General features: G+C 36.6%; 1 protein-coding gene across 1 annotated transcript in view; it reads left to right on the forward strand.

The window, feature by feature from the left end:
• Window positions 1-11,343, forward strand: part of LOC110457796 (phosphoinositide 3-kinase regulatory subunit 4-like) — a 45,875-nt gene extending 34,532 nt beyond the window's left edge. The window contains exons 28-34 of the mRNA XM_021509201.1: window positions 386-516; window positions 5,154-5,238; window positions 5,534-5,625; window positions 5,986-6,090; window positions 7,007-7,290; window positions 7,766-7,938; window positions 8,902-11,343. Of these exons, the coding sequence (XP_021364876.1) occupies window positions 386-516; window positions 5,154-5,238; window positions 5,534-5,625; window positions 5,986-6,090; window positions 7,007-7,290; window positions 7,766-7,938; window positions 8,902-9,103 (1,072 nt within the window). The 3' untranslated portion in view covers window positions 9,104-11,343. The remainder of the gene's footprint in view (window positions 1-385; window positions 517-5,153; window positions 5,239-5,533; window positions 5,626-5,985; window positions 6,091-7,006; window positions 7,291-7,765; window positions 7,939-8,901) is intronic.
• Window positions 11,344-20,447: the final 9,104 nt, after the last annotated feature.

Genomic DNA, 20,447 nt, shown 5'->3' on the forward strand with positions numbered 1-20,447 from the left:
AATCCTGCTATATATCGCAATAGTTTTGAAAAGCTTATCTTTGTGTAAATGAAACTAATAACCATCCAACAGGTTGTAAGTAGTTGAGGGAATCAGTTGAAATGTCATAATCAATTATTGGTTCAACGGAATTCTTAAACCTGTATGATCCTTAAGATCTATGAGTCAGTTTGAGAGCGTTTCTTTCAAGACATTCTTGTCAAATAGCATTTTTAGATAAAATCAACATTCTGCTGTGACAGTATTTTGTGATCCATATGACAGTGCATTCCTTCTGTGTTGTATTTATTTATTTTGTGATACACGTGAGCCTTATCATGACACCCCTACATGCTACCAATGTCTGCTATAATTCCTATTTGTCAATGTTTATCTATGTTACTAGGATACAAGTGTCACATGACCACCTATACTTCGCTACTGGATCAAACGATGGGAATGTGAAGATTTGGGAGTGTGAGAAACTTGAAGGCAAAAGTGTGGCGAACAGGTCCAAACAGACTCTCAACAAGCAAGGTATTAACACTTAATGACAGGTCCAAACAGACTCTCAACAAGCAAGGTATTAACACTTAACGACAGGTCCAAACAGACTCTCAACAAGCAAGGGGTTAACACTTAACAACAGGTCCAAACAGACTCTCAACAAGCAAGGTATTAACACTTAACAACAGGTCCAAACAGACAATCAACAAGCAAGGTATTAACACTTAACAACAGGTCCAAACAGACTCTCAACAAGCAAGGTATTAACACTTAACAACAGGTCCAAACAGACTCTCAACAAGCAAGGTATTAACACTTAACAACAGGTCCAAACAGACTCTCAACAAGCAAGGTATTAACACTTAACAACAGGTCCAAACAGACTCTCAACAAGCAAGGTATTAACACTTAACAACAGGTCCAAACAGACTCTCAACAAGCAAGGTATTAACACTTAACAACAGGTCCAAACAGACTCTCAACAAGCAAGGTATTAACACTTAACAACAGGTCCAAACAGACTCTCAACAAGCAAGGTATTAACACTTAACAACAGGTCCAAACAGACTCTCAACAAGCAAGGTATTAACACTTAACAACAGGTCCAAACAGACTCTCAACAAGCAAGGTATTAACACTTAACAACAGGTCCAAACAGACTCTCAACAAGCAAGGTATTAACACTTAACAACAGGTCCAAACAGACTCTCAACAAGCAAGGTATTAACACTTAACAACAGGTCCAAACAGACTCTCAACAAGCAAGGTATTAACACTTAACAACAGGTCCAAACAGACTCTCAACAAGCAAGGTATTAACACTTAACAACAGGTCCAAACAGACTCTCAACAAGCAAGGTATTAACACTTAACAACAGGTCCAAACAGACTCTCAACAAGCAAGGTATTAACACTTAACAACAGGTCCAAACAGACTCTCAACAAGCAAGGTATTAACACTTAACAACAGGTCCAAACAGACTCTCAACAAGCAAGGTATTAACACTTAACAACAGGTCCAAACAGACTCTTAACAAGCAAGGTATTAACACATAACAACAGGTCCAAACCGACACTCAACAAGCAAGGTATTAACACTTAACAACAGGTCCAAACACACTCTCAACAAGCAAGGTATTAACGCTTAACAACAGGTCCAAACCGACCCTCAACAAGCAAGGTATTAACCCTTAACGACAGGTCCAAACAGACTCTAAACAAAAAAGGTATTAACACTTAACAATAGGTCCAAACAGACTCCCAACAAGCAAGGTATTAACCCTTAACAACAGGTACAAACAGACTCTCAACAAGTAAGGTATTAACACTTAACAATAGGTCCAAACAGACTCCCAACAAGCAAGGTATTAACAACAACATGGACACTCCCTCCCAAGTATGAATACTTAAGAAGGGATATACTTTCATCAAATAACGTGTTAACTCTAAACAAAGGATGAACTCTCTACAAATTATAGAATGTCAGCAAAACATAGGTGCCACAGAGAACTTAATGTCCGTGTCACATACTACTAAGTCTATGCTAATCATTGTTTGTCATGAGGCCACATAAAGAGTTTAGTGTTAACACTTAACAACAGGTCCAAATAGACTCTCAACAAGCAAGGGGTTAACACTTAACAACAGGTACAAACAGACTCTCAACAAGCAAGTTATTAACACTTAACAACAGGTACAAACAGACTCTCAACAAGCAAGGAATTAACACTTAACGACAGGACCAAACAGACTCTCAACAACCAAGGTATTAACACTTAACGACAGGGCCAAACAGACTCTCAACAATTAAGGTATTAACACTTAACAATAGGTCCAAACAGACTCCCAACAAGCAAGGTATTAACACTCAACAACAGTCCCAAACAGACTCTCAACAAAGAAAGTATTAACACTTAACGACAGGACCAAACAGACTCTCAACAACCAAGGTATTAACACTTAACAACAGGCCCAAACAGACTCTCAACAACCAAGGTATTAACACTTAACGATAGGTCCAAACAGACTCTCAACAATTAAGGTATTAACACTTAACAATAGGTCCAAACAGACTCCCAACAAGCAAGGTATTAACAATTCAAAACAGGTCCAAACAGACTCTTAACAAGCAAGGTATTACCACATAACAACAGGTCCAAACCGACTCTCAACAAGCAAGGTATTTACACTTAACGACAGGTCCAAATAGACTCTCAACAAGCAAGGAATTAACACTTAACGACAGGTCCAAAAAGACTCTCAACAAGCAAGGTACTAACACTTAACAACAGGTCCCAACAGACTCACAACAAGCAAGGTATTAACAACAACATGGACACTCCCTCCCAAGTATGAATACTTAAGAAGGGATATACTTTCATCAAATAACGTGTTAACTCTAAACAAAGGATGAACTCTCTACAAATTATAGAATCTCAGCAAAACATAGGTGACACAGAGAACTTAATGTCCGTGTCACATACTACTAAGTCTATGCTAATCATTGTTTGTCACAGGTCCAAACAGACTCTTAACAAGCATGGTATTAACACATAACAACAGGTGCAAACCGACACTCAACAAGCAAGGAATTAACACTTAACGACAGGTCCAAAAAGACTCTCAACAAGCAAGGGGTTAACACTTAACAACAGGTCCCAACAGACTCACAACAAGCAAGGTATTAACCCTTAACAACAGGTCCAAACCGACACTCAACAAGCAAGGTATTAAAACTTAACAACAGGGCCAAACAGACTCTCAACAAACAAGGTATTAACACTTAACAACAGGCCCAAACAGACTCTCAACAATTAAGGTATTAACACTTAACAATAGGTCCAAACAGACTCCCAACAAGCAAGGTATTAACAATTCAAAACAGGTCCAAACAGACTCACAACAAGCAAGGTATTAACCCTTAACAACAGGTACAAACAGACTCTCAACAAGCAAGGGGTTAACACTTAACAACAGGTCCCAACAGACTCACAACAAGCAAGGTATTAACAACAACATGGACACTCCCTCCCAAGTATGAATACTTAAGAAGGGATATACTTTCATCAAATAACGTGTTAACTCTAAACAAAGGATGAACTCTCTACAAATTATAGAATCTCAGCAAAACATAGGTGACACAGAGAACTTAATGTCCGTGTCTCATACTACTAAGTCTATGCTAATCATTTTTTGTCAGGTGGCCACATAAAGAGTTTAGGTTATACTAAGTCTATGCTAATCATTTTTTGTCAGGTGGCCACATAAAGAGTTTAGTGTATACTAAGTCTATGCTAATCATTTTTTGTCAGGTGGCCACATAAAGAGTTTAGGTTATACTAAGTCTATGCTAATCATTTTTTGTCAGGTGGCCACATAAAGAGTTTAGGTTATACTAAGTCTATGCTAATCATTGTTTGTCATGAGGCCACATAAAGAGTTTAGTGTTAACACTTAACAACAGGTACAAACAGACTCTCAACAAGTAAGTTATTAACACTTAACAACAGGTACAAACAGACTCTCAACAAGTAAGTTATTAACACTTAACAACAGGGCCAAACAGACTCTCAACAAAGAAGGTATTAAAACTTAACAACAGGTCCAAACGGACTCTCAACAAAGAAGGTATTAACCCTTAACAACAGGTCCAAACAAACTCTCAACAAGCAAGGTATTTACACTTAACGACAGGTCCAAAAAGACTCTCAACAAGCAAGGAATTAACACTTAACGACAGGGCCAAACAGACTCTCAACAAACAAGGTATTAACACTTAACAATAGGTCCAAACAGACTCCCAACAAGCAAGGTATTAACACATAACAACAGGTCCAAACAGGCTCACAACAAGCAAGGTATTAACCCTTAACAACAGGTCCAAACACACTCTCAACAAGCAAGGTACTAACACTTAACAACAGGTCCCAACAGACTCACAACAAGCAAGGTATTAACAATTAACAACAGGTGCAAACAGACTCTCAACAAGTAAGGTATTAACACTTAACAACAGGGCCAAATAGACTCTCAACAAGCAAGGTATTAAAACTTAACAACAGGGCCAAATAGACTCTCAACAAGCAAGGGATTAACAACAACATGTACACCCCCTCCCAAGTATGAACACTTAAGAAGGGATATACTTTCATCAAATAACGTGTTAACTCTAAACAAAGTATGAACTCTCTACAAATTATAGAATCTCAGCAAAACATAGGTGCCACAGAGAACTTAATGTCCGTGTCTCATACTACTAAGTCTATGCTAATCATTGTTTGTCAGACATAACAACAGGTCCAAACCGACTCTCAACAAGCAAGGTACTAACACTTAACAACAGGTCCCAACAGACTCACAACAAGCAAGGTATTAACCCTTAACGACAGGTCCAAACAGACTCTCAACAAGCAAGGTATTAACAACAACATGTACACTCCCTCCCAAGTATGAACACTTAAGAAGGGATATACTTTCATCAAATAACGTGTTAACTCTAAACAAAGTATGAACTCTCTACAAATTATAGAATCTCAGCAAAACATAGGTGCCACAGAGAACTTAATGTCCGTGTCACATACTACTAAGTCTATGCTAATCATTGTTTGTCAGGTGGCCACATAAAGAGTTTAGGTTATACTAAGTCTATGCTAATCATTGTTTGTCAGGTGGCCACATAAAGAGTTTAGTGTTTTGTGAAGGCTCTTTGTCCCTCGCCTCTGCCTCAGACAACGGAACTATATACGTTTATAGGTAAGATTTTTTTCATTATATGGAAGTCAATTAAATCTTGAAACATCCTTCTATATATTCATAAAAGAATGATTTTTCTAAGGTTACTTCAATAATTGTGATACAGCCTATGTATCTACTGATCAGTAAGATCTAAGGTAATTGGACCAAATCCACTTTGTCTTATAAATTGGAAAAATGATATTAACAAAAATAATACAGTACCAGAAATAATCGTATACAGGAGTTATGTTCCTCGGGTTTAATTTCAGAGGATTTGTTCTGATTTGCTCTTTATATTTGTGGGATATTGCAGAATTGAAACGGGGAAGGCAAATCTGATACATGACATCGCAGTCAGCAAGGAGGACTTCGGACAAGTAGTGGACATCACACACTTTGATACCGGTCAGTTAACCTTATAGCCTGTTATTGTCCCAAGATCTACTAATATAGTAGTGGACATCACACACTTTGATACCGGTCAGTTAACCTTATTGTTTTTGTCCCAAGATCTACTAATATAAAGTATTTTGGCATGAAAAAAATAAATGATATCCTCACATAGTTTACATTTAAATTTGATAGTTTTATCAAATATCAGCAATAAATAACACTACTCAAACAATCAGTGGGTGGCTAGCGGTAAATATAGCAAGTATGGAAATCTCACTACGTACTCCGACAGTAAAAAAACATTAATATTTGATTGATAAGGGGAGATAATCTGCTAGTTTCTTATTTCCATTTTGCCCTATTTTGTTTTAGGTGCCCAGTCTGTTTTGGCCTATGCCACCGTTAATGGCTACCTGATTGGCTGGGACCTCCGCTGTAATGAGGAGGTGTGGCGACTAAAGAACGACCCTAAAACAGGTAGGTCACCTGTCTGATACAGTCAGTCATTGCCCTAAAACAGGTAGGCCACCTGTCTGGTACAGTCAGTCATTGCCATAAAACAGGTAGGTCACCTGTCTGGTACTGTCAGTTATTGCTTTTCTTTCCTCTTAATCTTTGTGTGTTGATTTATTTTTTTAAATAATTTAACGCTATAATTAAAAACCCTGAGTTGACAGTTTGATACTTTGAAAATTTTGAGCCAGCCCTACCTCCAAGGGCTGTAGGGTGTGGCCCAAAGGAGTCAGTGTGCTAAAATTTCTTCATTTTCCTTGTTTAGAATCAGAGGTGCTAGTATCAAATACTTTTTAGTCTTAAATCTGTATGCTAGATATTGAATAAGGTGGTTTTATTGATTTTTTGTCACTGAATAATATTTCTGTTCGTGTTAAAAACAAAATCAACTGTCTGTTTAAATATATCAGGTGACCATTAAGGCCCATGGGCCTCTTGTTATGAGATGCCCAGCAAATAAATGTAATACTATTTATTATTTATAAACCAATACTAGTACACATGTATCATGACTTTGGTTGTAAACATGCTGTTATGTTGCAACTGTATGTCTTTAAATAGAATATCAAGGAAGACCTGTAATTCATTATAAATAGAAAGTAAAATATCAAGGAAGACCTGTAATTCATTATTAACAGAAATTAAGGTAAGCACACCAAGAAACACGCTACTATTATCGAGGTGGCTAGTGAAATCATGGGCTCTTATATATAACAAAGTTTCAATCAACACTGGATAACAATGGACACTATAACAAGGTTTTTCCTGTGATTAATCAGGGGTATTGTATAAGGGTTTTATGGTGTAGTGATAAACAAGGGCATTATTATAAGGTATTTTGGCATATTGACACAATCCTAACATTGAATTCTTGTTGTAGGTCTGATCTCATCCTTTGCGGTACACCACTCACAATGTTGGCTGGCTGTGGGGACTAGTAGTGGCACACATGTGTGCTGGGATCTGAGGTTCCAGCTCCCCATAACATCTATCACTCATCCCACTGGGGCCCGAGTCCGCAAACTTATCGTCCACCCCAAAGAACAGTCCTGGATCATATCTGCCACTCAAGGCAACAACGAGGTGTCCATGTGGGACGTGGAGACAGGTGCCAGACAAAAGGCCCTCTGGGCCAGCACGGCTCCTCCTCTCTCTCAAAACCAGGTACAACTAACTTCTTCTTTATCGAAAAAGTCACCACTAATAACCTGTCTCTACCTTTGAATTTTATTTTGAAATTTTACTTTGTGGAAGCTTTTGGCAAACTGAAATTTCAACAAGTTTTATAAACCTCTTATGAAGTGGAATCTTATTCAACATCATTCATATCACATTCCAGAAATAAAGGAGAAACATTCTGCAGAATAGAATACTATATATGATAGTGGAAATTTTTCGCATATGTAAATATTTATGTTATGACTCTTTTAAATGGATGGTGGTGTGGAAATTTGTGTGTTCGCATATATTTATAATCTATATAATCTAAACATATATGTTCGTTAATTTACTCAATGCAAAAAACAATTAACATTTCTGCATCACAGAAATTTTTACTTCTCAGAATAAAACAGGAGTATTCTCTACATTTCACTTGATTTATGTGATATAATACAAATCTGTCTGATTATTCCCACAGACTAGTAGTCATTCCATCTACGGTATGCACATGGCCGTGACCGACAACAATGTGTTTATGTTGACTGGTGGTTCAGACATGAGGGCACGCTTCTGGGACATCACATACCCGGCCAACTCCTTCATACTAGCCTCCGCGGCAGGCGACAACCAGCACACAGGGGCCAGCTACCGGTAAATATTATTGTAGATAGCAGTCTAAAGTCAGCAGTCAGCATACTGCAATGGAACCCGATCCATCAGGGTCAAATATCTCTGATAGCACTGTAACACCGATTTAGTTATTGTCTATGGGTTGTCTGCTGGTGAGGTGGAAAGTACACTTCCTGACTTGCTGTTCACACAGATCGATCACTGGGGTTCCTTATCCTGAGAAGGATTCTTTCCCTGAGAAAAAGTGTGAAGAAATGGGTCACCCGCCCAACCACATGAGTTTTCTCTGCAAACTCTGTTTTCCTCTCACCTACGTATACCCCCTCCATCCTTTCATCTGGATCAACAAGAGTGATAAATATTTAAACAATAACTGGTTGTCTGGATGTAATTATTGTTGATATAATTACAAGTGGCCTCTGACAAATCTACCATAAAACCCTAGCCTGCTAGGGTTTTATGGTAGATTTGTCAGAGGCCACTTGTAATTATATCAACAATAATTACATCCAGACAACCAGGTATTTTTTATATTTACATATTTTTCTTTTTTAAGACATATTCCTACAAAAACCATTTGCCCTGCCTCAAAATACATTTCAGGCGGCCATTTTGTTTGTTTACATATTCCTACACCTGAAACAGGCAGTTGTAATTATAGTCGAGCAGTTGTAATTATAGGTTATATAATTACACTTGCCCTCTAACACTGTTGTAATTGGACGTCGCGGGGACAAATGTAAATATAACTTGATAAATCTTGTTAACTATTGTTGCAAAATAAATAGTTTCTTTTTTAAATACAAATGTGTAAGATAATTATAGTTATCAGGTTTTGTAGTACTTTAATATATAAATTCATTCAGAAGAATTACCCCCCCAGATATTTGATATGGAAAAAAATTGTTACTACAGTCATGAATAACATTTTGACCTGAAATAAATTAAGATAAATATATTCTATAATGTTATCATATATTTCAGATCAAGGTTAATAGACGGTACGGAGGTAATACAGGAAACCTACACTAAGAAGCAGGTGAGTAACGATGACATTCCCCGACGTGGTCCGGAGGCCCCGTCACAAGGCCACCATGACATCATCAGTGACATCAATCTTTGTCAGACCTCTCAGTGTCTCGTCATCACAGCTTCACGAGACGGAGTCGTCAAAGTCTGGAAATAGGGAAATCACATCGGCAAAGTGTCATAGAAATCTGGAAATGAGGATAGCAAATTGTCATCAAGGGTTTGTGGGACAGATTCATCTAGAGCCTGAAACCAGATGTATGGTTGTAATAAAAGCCCCATGTGATCAGGACAATGACCTCGATGGCTTGAAATGTCCAAACAACTTTTATGTATATTCTGCTTTTCCATGAAGTGCTGTCAATAAGTTCAGTTTATTTAAGAGGCCTGAAGGACATGTGCAATAGGTATTAAGGAGGCTGTGACACACAGTGTATTGAGTGTTGTGTACTAATGTTACTACAAGTAAGAACAGTATATTAAACACTTCCTTGATGGTTAGGGTAATATGGACCATACTGACGAGAGAGTTTATCATGGAAACATAGGTTTATCTACGAATCTGACTGTGATAATGATTGCTGTGTTACAGCAGCACGTGTTCGTTGTGTCAATTATTTGATCTTCACAGGTAAAATCTATATATATACTCCATGTTTGTTTTACTCATCACATGGGCATTACAATTTGTATAGGATGCTGTTTACTCCTTAACACCACCAGAATAAAAACAATCTTCTTATTGAGGGCAAACCTGGTGAAAGGTTGAGCTGTGGTAAATATTGTTCAGTAATAGTTAGTCCTGTTAGTGATGAATATATTTTGTAAAAATAATAGAATTCAACTTGTGAGATATGATATGGAGTTTTTTTCACATTTTTGTGGATAAAACTTGGTTTGATGTGCAGAGAAAAGGTTTTTAGTTTACATTCATGCATGATAAGGAAATACACTTTTGTTATGTGATTTATAGTGAAAAACTCCTGTGGGAAACACTGAGTAAAAAGTATCAACTTTACTTTGAATAAAGTTTGGAAAAAATGGAATCAAAGTATGTTCTTTGTAAGTGGGACAGTAGCTCTACTAGGCTAATAATACTTTTTTTTAAAAGATGAAGTAAAAATACATTAAATCTTGTGAAAATTACATATGTTAGATATGTGTAATGAAATTTTGAAGTGTGAAAGTAATTCAATGGTGAAGAAAGTTTGTGAGGAAGTTCTTAATACATGTACTTGTATTTGGTAAAGAATTTGGTAAACAATAGAGCTTGTGTGATTGAATAATAAACACTGTACAGTGAATATAAGCTGATGGTGAAGAAAGATAGTGAGAAAGTCATTAGTATGTACTTGTATTTGGTGAAGAATAGAGCTTGTGTGCTTGAATAATAAACACTGTACAGAGAATATATAGCTGATGGCGAAGAAAGATAGTGAGAAAGTTATTAGTATGTTCTTGTATTTGGTGAAGAATAGAGCTTGTGTGCTTGAATAATAAACACTGTACAGAGAATATATAGCTGATGGCGAAGAAAGATAGTGAGAAAGTTATTAGTATGTACTTGTATTTGGTGAAGAATAGAGCTTATGTGATTGAATAATATATTCTGTACAGTGTATATAGAGCTGATGGTGAAGAAAGTTAGAGAGAAAGTTATTAGTATGTACTTGTATTTGGTGAAGAATAGAGCTTATGTGATTGAATAATAAACACCGCACAGTGAATATATAGCTGATGGTGAAGAAAGATAGTGAGAAAGTTATGAGTATGTACTTGTATTTGGTGAAGAATAGAGCTTGTGTGATTGAATAATAAACACTGTACAGTGAATATAATCTGATGGTGAAGAAAGATAGTGAGAAAGTCATTAGTATGTACTTGTATTTGGTGAAGAATAGAGCTTATGTGATTGAATAATAAACACCGCACAGTGAATATATAGCTGATGGTGAAGAAAGATAGTGAGAAAATTATTAGTATGTACTTGTATTTGGTGAAGAATAGAGCTTGTGTGATTGAATAATAAACCCTGGACAGTGAATATAAGCTGATGGTGAAGAAAGATAGTGAGAAAGTTATTAGTATGTACTTGTATTTGGTGAAGAATAGAGCTTGTGTGATTGAATAATAAACCCTGGACAGTGAATATAAGCTGATGGTGAAGAAAGATAGTGAGAAAGTTATTAGTATGTACTTGTATTTGGTGAAGAATAGAGCTTATGTGATTGAATAATAAACACTGCACAGTGAATATATAGCTGATGGTGAAGAAAGATAGTGAGACTCTATGAGTAATATGTACCTGTAAGCTGTTCCTTGTTTTTTAAGAAAGATGTAAAATGGTGCAGTTAGTAAATGTGACTTTTATGAAATAAATGCTCACTTCAGATACAGTACTGACTTGCCTTTCAATATCGTTATTTTCTATTTGGGTCCTGGTCGAAAATGAGAGCAGCACTTAGCAAAAAAATATTGATGCAAAAAATATTTTCAATTGCTTTACAGTGGAGTATTTACATTGCTAAACTAAAAGCTTATTAGGCATGGCTATCGTCTATGGTCACTGTAATCTTAAAAATTACATTGTTGCTTATATGCAAGGGCCATATGAGTATATAGTAGTTTAAACAAGTAATGAGTCGATTTTATACACGTTTTTCTCTTCCACATATTGTCACGCTACAATGTTACAGTTGAAAATGTTTATGTACATCCTCAATATCCAGGGGTTACGCTCACTTTCGCTCTCTGCACCCCTGGAATATGTCAGCAATTGAAGGCAGGACATTATCTGTTTGATTGGTCTCAAGTAAAAACAACCCTGACCAATCGCTAGGCTGATACCTGTCCTTTGAAGATTACAAAGGAGAGACGCCTGACTTCAAAGCCTGTCAATTTTTACCGTTATGTGACCGCAAGATTCTTTTGATGTATATCAAAGGATCAAACTAGTCTTCTTGTCTCATCAACAATGTGGCGCACACTGAGACTTCTGCTTTGTTATGACATATTTCAGGGGTGCTGAGAGCGAAAGAGAGAGTAACCCCTGGATATCGAGGATGGTTTTTGTATAGCCATTGTTTATTATGACTTCCTCCATCAAGAAGACAAAAAACGTGATGGACAAAAGATATAGATGGGGTGATGGACAAAAGATTTAGATGGGGTGATGGACAAAAGATATAGATGGGATGATGAACAAAAGATAGATGGGATGATGGACAAAAGATAGATGGGGTGATGTACAAAATATATAGATGGGGTGATGGACAAAAGATATAGATGGGGCGATGGACAAAAGATATAGATGGGGTGATGGACAAAAGATATAGATGGGGTGATGGAAAAAAGATAGATGGGATGATGGACAAAAGATATAGATAGGGTGATGGACAAAAGATAGATGGGGTGATGGACAAAAGACATAGATGGGGTGATGAACAAAAGATTTAGATGGGGTGATGGACAAAAGATTTAGATGGGGTGATGGACAAAAGAAATAAATGGGGTGATGGACAAAAGATATAGATGGGGTGATGGACAAAAGATATAGATGGGGTGATGGACAAAAGATATAGATGGGGTGATGGACAAAAGATATAGATGGGGTGATGGACAAAAGATATAAATGGGGTGATTGACAAAAGATATAGATGGGGTGATGGACAAAAAATATAGATGGGGTGATGGACAAAAGATAGATGGGGTGATGGACAAAAGATAAAGATGGGATGATGGACAAAAGATATAGATGGGGTGATGGACAAAAGATATAGATGGGGTGATGGACAAGAGATAGATGGGGTGATGGACAAAATATATAGATGGGGTGATGGACAAAAGATAGATGGGTTGATGGACAAAAGATAGATGGGATGATGAACAAAAGATAGATGGGTTGATGGACAAAAGATAAAGATGTGGGGATGGACAAAAGATAGATGGGATGATGGACAATAGATAAAAATGGCGTGATGGGCAAAAGATATAGATGGGGTGATGGAAAAAAGATATAGATGGGGTGATGGAAAAGAGATATAGATGGGGTGATGGACAAAAGATATAGAAGGGGTGATGGACAAGAGATAGATGGGGTGATGGACAATAGATATAGATGGGGTGATGGACAAAAGATATAGACGGGGTGATGGACAAAAGATATAGAAGGGGTGATGGACAAGAGATAGATGGGGCGATGGACAATAGATATAGATGGGGTGATGGACAAAGGATATAGATGGGGTGATGGACAAGAGATAGATGGGGTGATGGACAAAAGATAATAGATGGGGTGATGGAAAAAAGATATAGATGGCGTGATGGAAAAAAGATAGATGGGGTGATGAACAAAAGATATAGATGGGGTGATGGAAAAAAGATAGATGGGGTGATGGAATAAAGATATAGATGGGGTGATGGACAAAAGATATAGATGGGGTGATTGATAAAAGATATAGATGGGGTGATGGACAAAAGATTTAGATGGGGCGATGGACAAAAGATATAGATGGGGTGATGTACAAAATATATAGATAGGGTGATGGACAAAAGATATAGATGGGGGGATTGACAAAAGATATAGATGGGGTGATGGACAAAATATATAGATAGATGGGGCGATGGACAAAAGATATAGATAGGGTGATGGACAAAAGATATAGATGGGGGGATTGACAAAAGATATAGATGGGATGATGGACAAAAGATATAGATGGGGTGATGGACAAAATATATAGATAGATGGGGCGATGGACAAAAGATATAGATGGGGTGATGTACAAAAGATAGATGGGGTGATAGACAAAAGATATAGATTGGGTGATGGACAAAAGATATAGATGGGGTGATTGACAAAAGATATAGATGGGGTGATGGACAAAAGATATAGATGGGGTGAAGGACCAGAGATAGATGGGGTGATGGACAAAAGATAGATGGGATGATGGACAAAAGATAGATGGGGTGATGGCCACAAGATATAGATGGGGTGATGGACAAAATATATAGATGGGGTGATGGACAAAAGATAAAGATGGGGTGATGGACAAAAGATTTAGATGGGGTGATGGACAAAAGATAGATGGGGTGATTGACACACGATATAGATGGGGTGATGGACAAAAGACATAGATGGGGTGATGGACAAAAGATATAGATGGGATGATGGACAAAAGATATAGATGGGGTGATCGACCAGAGATATATGGGGTGATGGACAAAAGATAGATGGGGTGATGGACACAAGATGTAGATGGGGTGATGGACAAAAGATATAGACGGGGAGATGGACAAAAGATTTAGATGGGGTAATGGACAAAAGATATAGAGGGGTGATGGACAAAAGATATAGATGGGGTGATGGACGAAAGATAGATGGGGTGATGGACAAAAGATATAGATGGGGCGATGGACAAAAGATAAAGATGGGGTGATGGACAAAAGATTTAGATGGGGGGATGGACAAAATATATAGATGGGGTGATGGACAAAAGATATAGATGGGATGATGGACAAAAGATATAGATGGGGTGATCGACCAGAGATAGATGGGGTGATGGACAAAAGATAGATGGGGTGATGGACACAAGATGTAGATGGGGTGATGGACAAAAGATATAGACGGGGTGATGGACAAAAGATTTAGATGGGGTAATGGACAAAAGATATAGATGGGTGATGGACAAAAGATATAGATGGGGTGATGGACAAAAGATAGATGGGATGATGGACAATAGATATAGATGGGGTGATGGACAAAAGATATAGATAGGGTGATGGACAAAAGATATAGATGGGTTGATGGACAAAAGATATAGATGGGGTGATGGAAAAAAGATAGATGGGGTGATGAACAAAAGATATAGATGGGGTGATGGAAAAAAGATAGATGAGGTGATGGACACAAGATATAGATAGGGTGATGGACAAAAGATATAGATGGGGTGATGGACAAAAGATATAGATTGGGTGATGGACAAAAGATATAGATGGGGTGATGGACAAAAGATTTAGATGGGGTGATGGACAAAAGATAGATGGGGTGATTGACACAAGATATAGATGGGGTGATGGACAAAAGACATAGATGGGGTGATGGACAAAAGATTTAGATGGGGTGATGGACAAAATATATAGATGGGGTGATGGACAAAAGATAGATGGGGTGATGGACAAAAGATATAGATGGGGTGATGGACAAAATATATAGATAGATGGGGCGATGGACAAAAGATATAGATGGGATGATGGACAAAATATATAGATGGGGTGATGGACAAAAGATATAGATGGGGTGATGGGCAAAAGATATAGATGGGGGGATAGACAAAAGATATAGATGGGATGATGGACAAAAGATATAGATGGGGTGATGAACAAAAGATAGATGGGATGATAGACAATAGATAGATAGGATGATGAACAAAAGATAGATGGGATGATGGACAAAAGATAGATGGGGTGATGGACAAAAGATATAGATACTATTTATTTTTTTATCTCAGAAGGTCGATACAGCTGTTTCCGTAGTGTAAGGAATGTTTTGCATATTGAATCTTTTACCAGATTTTACCACGTGTGTTTTTACCTTCCTTCTTCTGAACAGAATACAGTTTAATTCGTAAATATGATGGTATATTTTGTCCCGTTTACGTAATAAATAAATAACAAAAAATGAAACAAAGGAGCCCTCTTGCCGATAGGCATGAAGAGACATTATCTTTACTTAACTGTACAACCGTTTTCCGGAGTTTACCTTCTAAAAATCACATTTGAGATGCCTCAAAAATAAGAAAATCATTCTAACATTTGCTGTGATTCTGGTCAGGTCAATGCTTTCAGCAAATCAGTTGATAGATTGTTAAATAGTATTTCGATTATCCATTGGTTATATTTAAACAAGACAAACCACAATATAAAAAAAAAACACCATAAAGTCACCGTGTCACAGTGATTTGTTAATAAAATGTTTACCTAACGTACGCGCCATTAACTAGTTGTTGAGCAATTCATTCCAAAAATGTATATATCGGGGTTTGGTGACGGAGCCAATATTATTAACCACAATTATCATGGATATACATGAATTAAACTTTTTTTCTTTTTCTTTTGTTGCTGTTGTCTATATATATAAACCTTGGTTCTAATCGCTTTTAGAAGAGTACGATCTGTTTTTGACAGCTTGATAAAAGCGATGTTCTTGAAATCAAATCTGCACCACAATGTCACATAATAGTTTTTCGGCTAAACACTGTTAAGGCATACTAAAATGTACATTTAATCTCTTAGAATTTTGTTAAAGGTGGGGGTCATCATTCGACCCTCAATTCATTTTTTTATTGTTTAGCCATATTTGGATACATAGAAATGAACAATAATTGCATATATGATTATTCATTATTACTACTGATAACCGTAGTTCACCTTGCAAAGCACCAGTTCCAAATTGGCCCCTCATTTGATTTCAATTTTCTTTTGGTGAGGTGTAGACCTTAACCTTATGACAACAAAAACACCAGCCAAAATTCGAATGAAAACTTGGTTTGTTTTTCGTAGGAGCGTAAAACTGAAATTCTCAAAAAGTCAGATTTTTTTTTATGTTGTCATTCTAATAATGCATTGAAAGATCGTTTTTGATACAACCAAAACTAGGGATCATATGCTACAATATACATGTACATTTTCTTGATATGGTCAGTTATCAGATATTTACAGACAAATCAACAGCCGGGAGCTGTCTCAAGCAATGCTATTTTTTCAACAAAAATCTTATCACTTTTGTATACCAATAATATTTTGATTATATTCCTTTTCAAGATGGCCACCAAACATTCATTCTACTGTCAGATTCCCAGACAATTGTCTTGCAATATCAATGGAATTCAGAGATTGTGTGTTTGTTTATTACTTTGTTTTTATATACTTATTAAAGTTAGACGCCATATTAACGGCTGATGACATTTACAGATGATGTTTTGCAAGATGCAAGAGTATGATATGTGTTCGAATGGCAAAAATGATAGCCAAGAAAATAAAGTATACTAGATGTATGAGCACACATTCCTATTGTTCTTTGACCAACTGGGCATTGGCAGTAGTAATCTTTTATTGGATTATTATCATTTGGTGTTGTACTGTACTGAATCCAAACATTATATTTAGTCTGGCTTTTGTGTCTGGAACAAATCTGACAACAGAAGAGGATTTGAGAGTGCTGATTCACCAACATTTAATAATCTTTACGAATTCTGATTCAGCTCTCTTGGAGAGAGCTTTGTTGTTTTCACCCTCTGAGCCAAATAGTTTGTTTTTGTAAGTAGAAAGTGCATCTGATGTGCGAGTTATCTGTCCAATTGAGACACGCAGTCACAATCGTTACCACTTCCTCAATTATATCAATGAAGCAATTTGATATTAATTGAGGTTTAAAAAATATCCAATGCTTAAGACGGCCATGAAAATACTCTACAATCCATGGGGATTTAGTAACTGGTCTGTCATTGTTAGCCTGTAGATCAGAGTGTTGGTTCTGACCAGTCTTAAAATACGAGTGCATACTGGTGTTGATATCAGATGCCTCTAACATTGGCAGGAGATCTCTAAAACCAGGACCAACGACAACAATGTCGTCTTGCTACAACCATGTGAGCTTGTCTATGATGTTTTTGTAATGCTTGCATGATTTTGGCTTCAAGCGAATGGTCCTGCTGTGTCCAAAATGTAGCCATCAGGTAGAGCTATGCTCATGAATTTAAGATAATTACGCTCCTTCTGGCCACCGTAGGACATTATCTGAAGCTTATGAACAGCACTGTTTTGAATATAAATATATGTACCATCTATTAAGGCTGTCACTTTGTCTCCAAAGAATGTTTCTGAGAATAAAGTATTGTGAGAAAGTTCCCTACTCAAATGGTCAGGACCAAGGAACACTGGAACTATAGATGTATTCAATGCTTGTACTACAGAATAAAAGGTTTTTGAAATACCAGGCAGGGAAATGCCAAAAAGAGCGGAACACTTAATTACAAGAGATATCAGTCTTCATCTTAACCCAAAACAGTAAAAGAGCATTATTTTGTAGTCTTGGTATATACTGAAGAAGAAAGAAATGGGACAAATTACGTATGGATTTTGAGAAACAGTTCTCTGACCAACCTGTCCAAGCTTTGCAGTCAGGGTCACCCAAGAGACAAAAATTGAGAGTGAAGGCTGACTGATTCGTTGATAAGATGTACGACACTTCAAAAAGGTCATCAATCACTTCATAATTGAGAGTCCAAAGACTCTCTTCCTTATATGATAACCTGTATACAAGGGGTTAGGTCATTGCCAATAAGATGAAATGAACATACACGTGATGACGCAGCACACCAAAATTTGTTTATGAAAATTAAATGATGCCTGGCACGTTTTTGCAGAAGTGTGGATTTGCTTCCCTTCGAATTCAAATTGTTAAAACAAAGACAACATTTTTTATGTGAACAGGACCCGTAAAACAGGCCTTTGATTTTAAAGAGAAAACACTTCTAGTAGTGTGATCTTCAAAATGTTTTGTTTCAGATTCTTTTTAGCGCAGATACCTTATGTAGCACTTCGGACCAATACTTACTTCATTTTAGTAATCTATGCCACTTTTTAGTCAGTATATCCAAAAACCATTTATATTATGTTTTTTAATTTTTACATTTCGTGTACTTTTACATTTACGAGATTTCGCGAAGATATGATGGCGACCTTCACCATTACATTTACTCTTCATTTTGAGTTAATTATTAACAAATGAGTATGAAATATCCCCTAAAAACAATGTATAAACGAAAGTCTGATGATAAAATGTATAAAAAATGGTAATAAAATGTAAAAGAACAAACTCTAAAAAGTGACAAGAAAATTACGTTTGATCTTAAAGTTGATTGTTAACAAAACCTTAATCAATCACGCCAAGTGATGAAATAAATTGGAATTTGGAATTGTTTGAGACCTAACATACACTGACAGGTTTATTGTAGGCTTGCAACGAATTTCATAACCAATACCTGTAATCAGGCTCATTGTTTTTGGTGGACGCCAGGGAGGTGTCTTAGGCTCTCACCGTTTTGGGTACACGGGGTGTACTTTGTTGTGCGGAATAAATACTTCCCACCCCTTTTTGTGACTGAATTTTTGCAAACATATTTGAAATAACACCACTTCTTCATACTATGAAAACGTTTTGTATACAAGAATAATAAGAATTAGAAATCCTATATTTTACATTACAATTTTCACAAAATGTTCGATTTAACTCACATTCTGAATCATAAATATATTATTAAAGCACTTAATGAAAGAAAATGCCATTTCCCAAGTATTGCAAATTTGCTTTCTTTCAGAAAAACACTTTCAGGCTGATATTTCATTTCATATTTCATGCTGTAATTAGGTTAATTAATCATCTAAATAATTAGAAGCGTGATTCAAAGTTACAACATCAGATGTATGATAATAATAATAATAATTGGAGGTTCTTATATACCGCTTTATCACAACTTAGTTCGTAGGTCTTCTCAAAGCGGTTCACAAATTATTATCCGTGGTTATAGGGCTTTTGCAACCAGCCAATATCTTTCTCAACTCCCTGGGGAGCATACAGCCGATGCTGCCATTTCGGCGCTAACAGCTAGCATTCAACAATTCTAGCGCTTCCCAATCACGTACTCATTTACAGCTGAGTAGACTGGAACAAGCGGAGTAAAATATCTTTCTCAAAGATGCAACACAGTTCCGTGCCGTGACTCGAACACGCAAACATTCGGTCACGAGCCCGGCGGAAAAAGTTAAAACAGCAGCATAGATATCTTAGGCACTTCTGAAACAAACGTTATGAGGGGCAGACCCCTATGTACAACTGGCCTATATATAGTTACGATGGTAGTCTATATTTTATACTTCTTTGAAAGCTTTATTATATTACGCATGTTTTTAAGTTAGTAATAACTTATAAATATGTATTCTGCAAAGAAATATTTCCTCTGGAGAACTACTTAAGGTTGAGATATATAATAATCTTAATAACAAAACATCTATACACTTGATAATTATTTTATTTTGTCTTTTGCATATTCATTAAACAAAATATGAAGGATTATTGCATTATTTTATATCTTTAACTCTAACCAAATAAAACAAGGAAAGATATCCTTGTCTGACTCCCCATACACATATGTAATGTATCACGTACATTTGATTCTTATGACCTTGAACGAAGGTCAAGGTCACCAACGTTTACAAAACTTCAATCCTTTCACATGAACAACCTACTTGCCAAATATCAAGACCCAAGAACGTTTGATTATGAACAAACACAAGTTAAAGAAAAGTGGAAAAACATGTTTTTCTTTTATTCAAATCAAAGGTTTCATATTTCAAATTCACCGGTTGTCAGTTGTTTTTTTGGATTCCTGGTGTTGAAAGATATAATTGGTAGCCAACTTTTAAGCAAGTATGAAAAACAGACT

The sequence above is a fragment of the Mizuhopecten yessoensis genome, unplaced genomic scaffold (assembly GCF_002113885.1).
Source record: "Mizuhopecten yessoensis strain PY_sf001 unplaced genomic scaffold, ASM211388v2 scaffold9311, whole genome shotgun sequence".
NCBI lineage: Eukaryota > Metazoa > Mollusca > Bivalvia > Pectinida > Pectinidae > Mizuhopecten > Mizuhopecten yessoensis.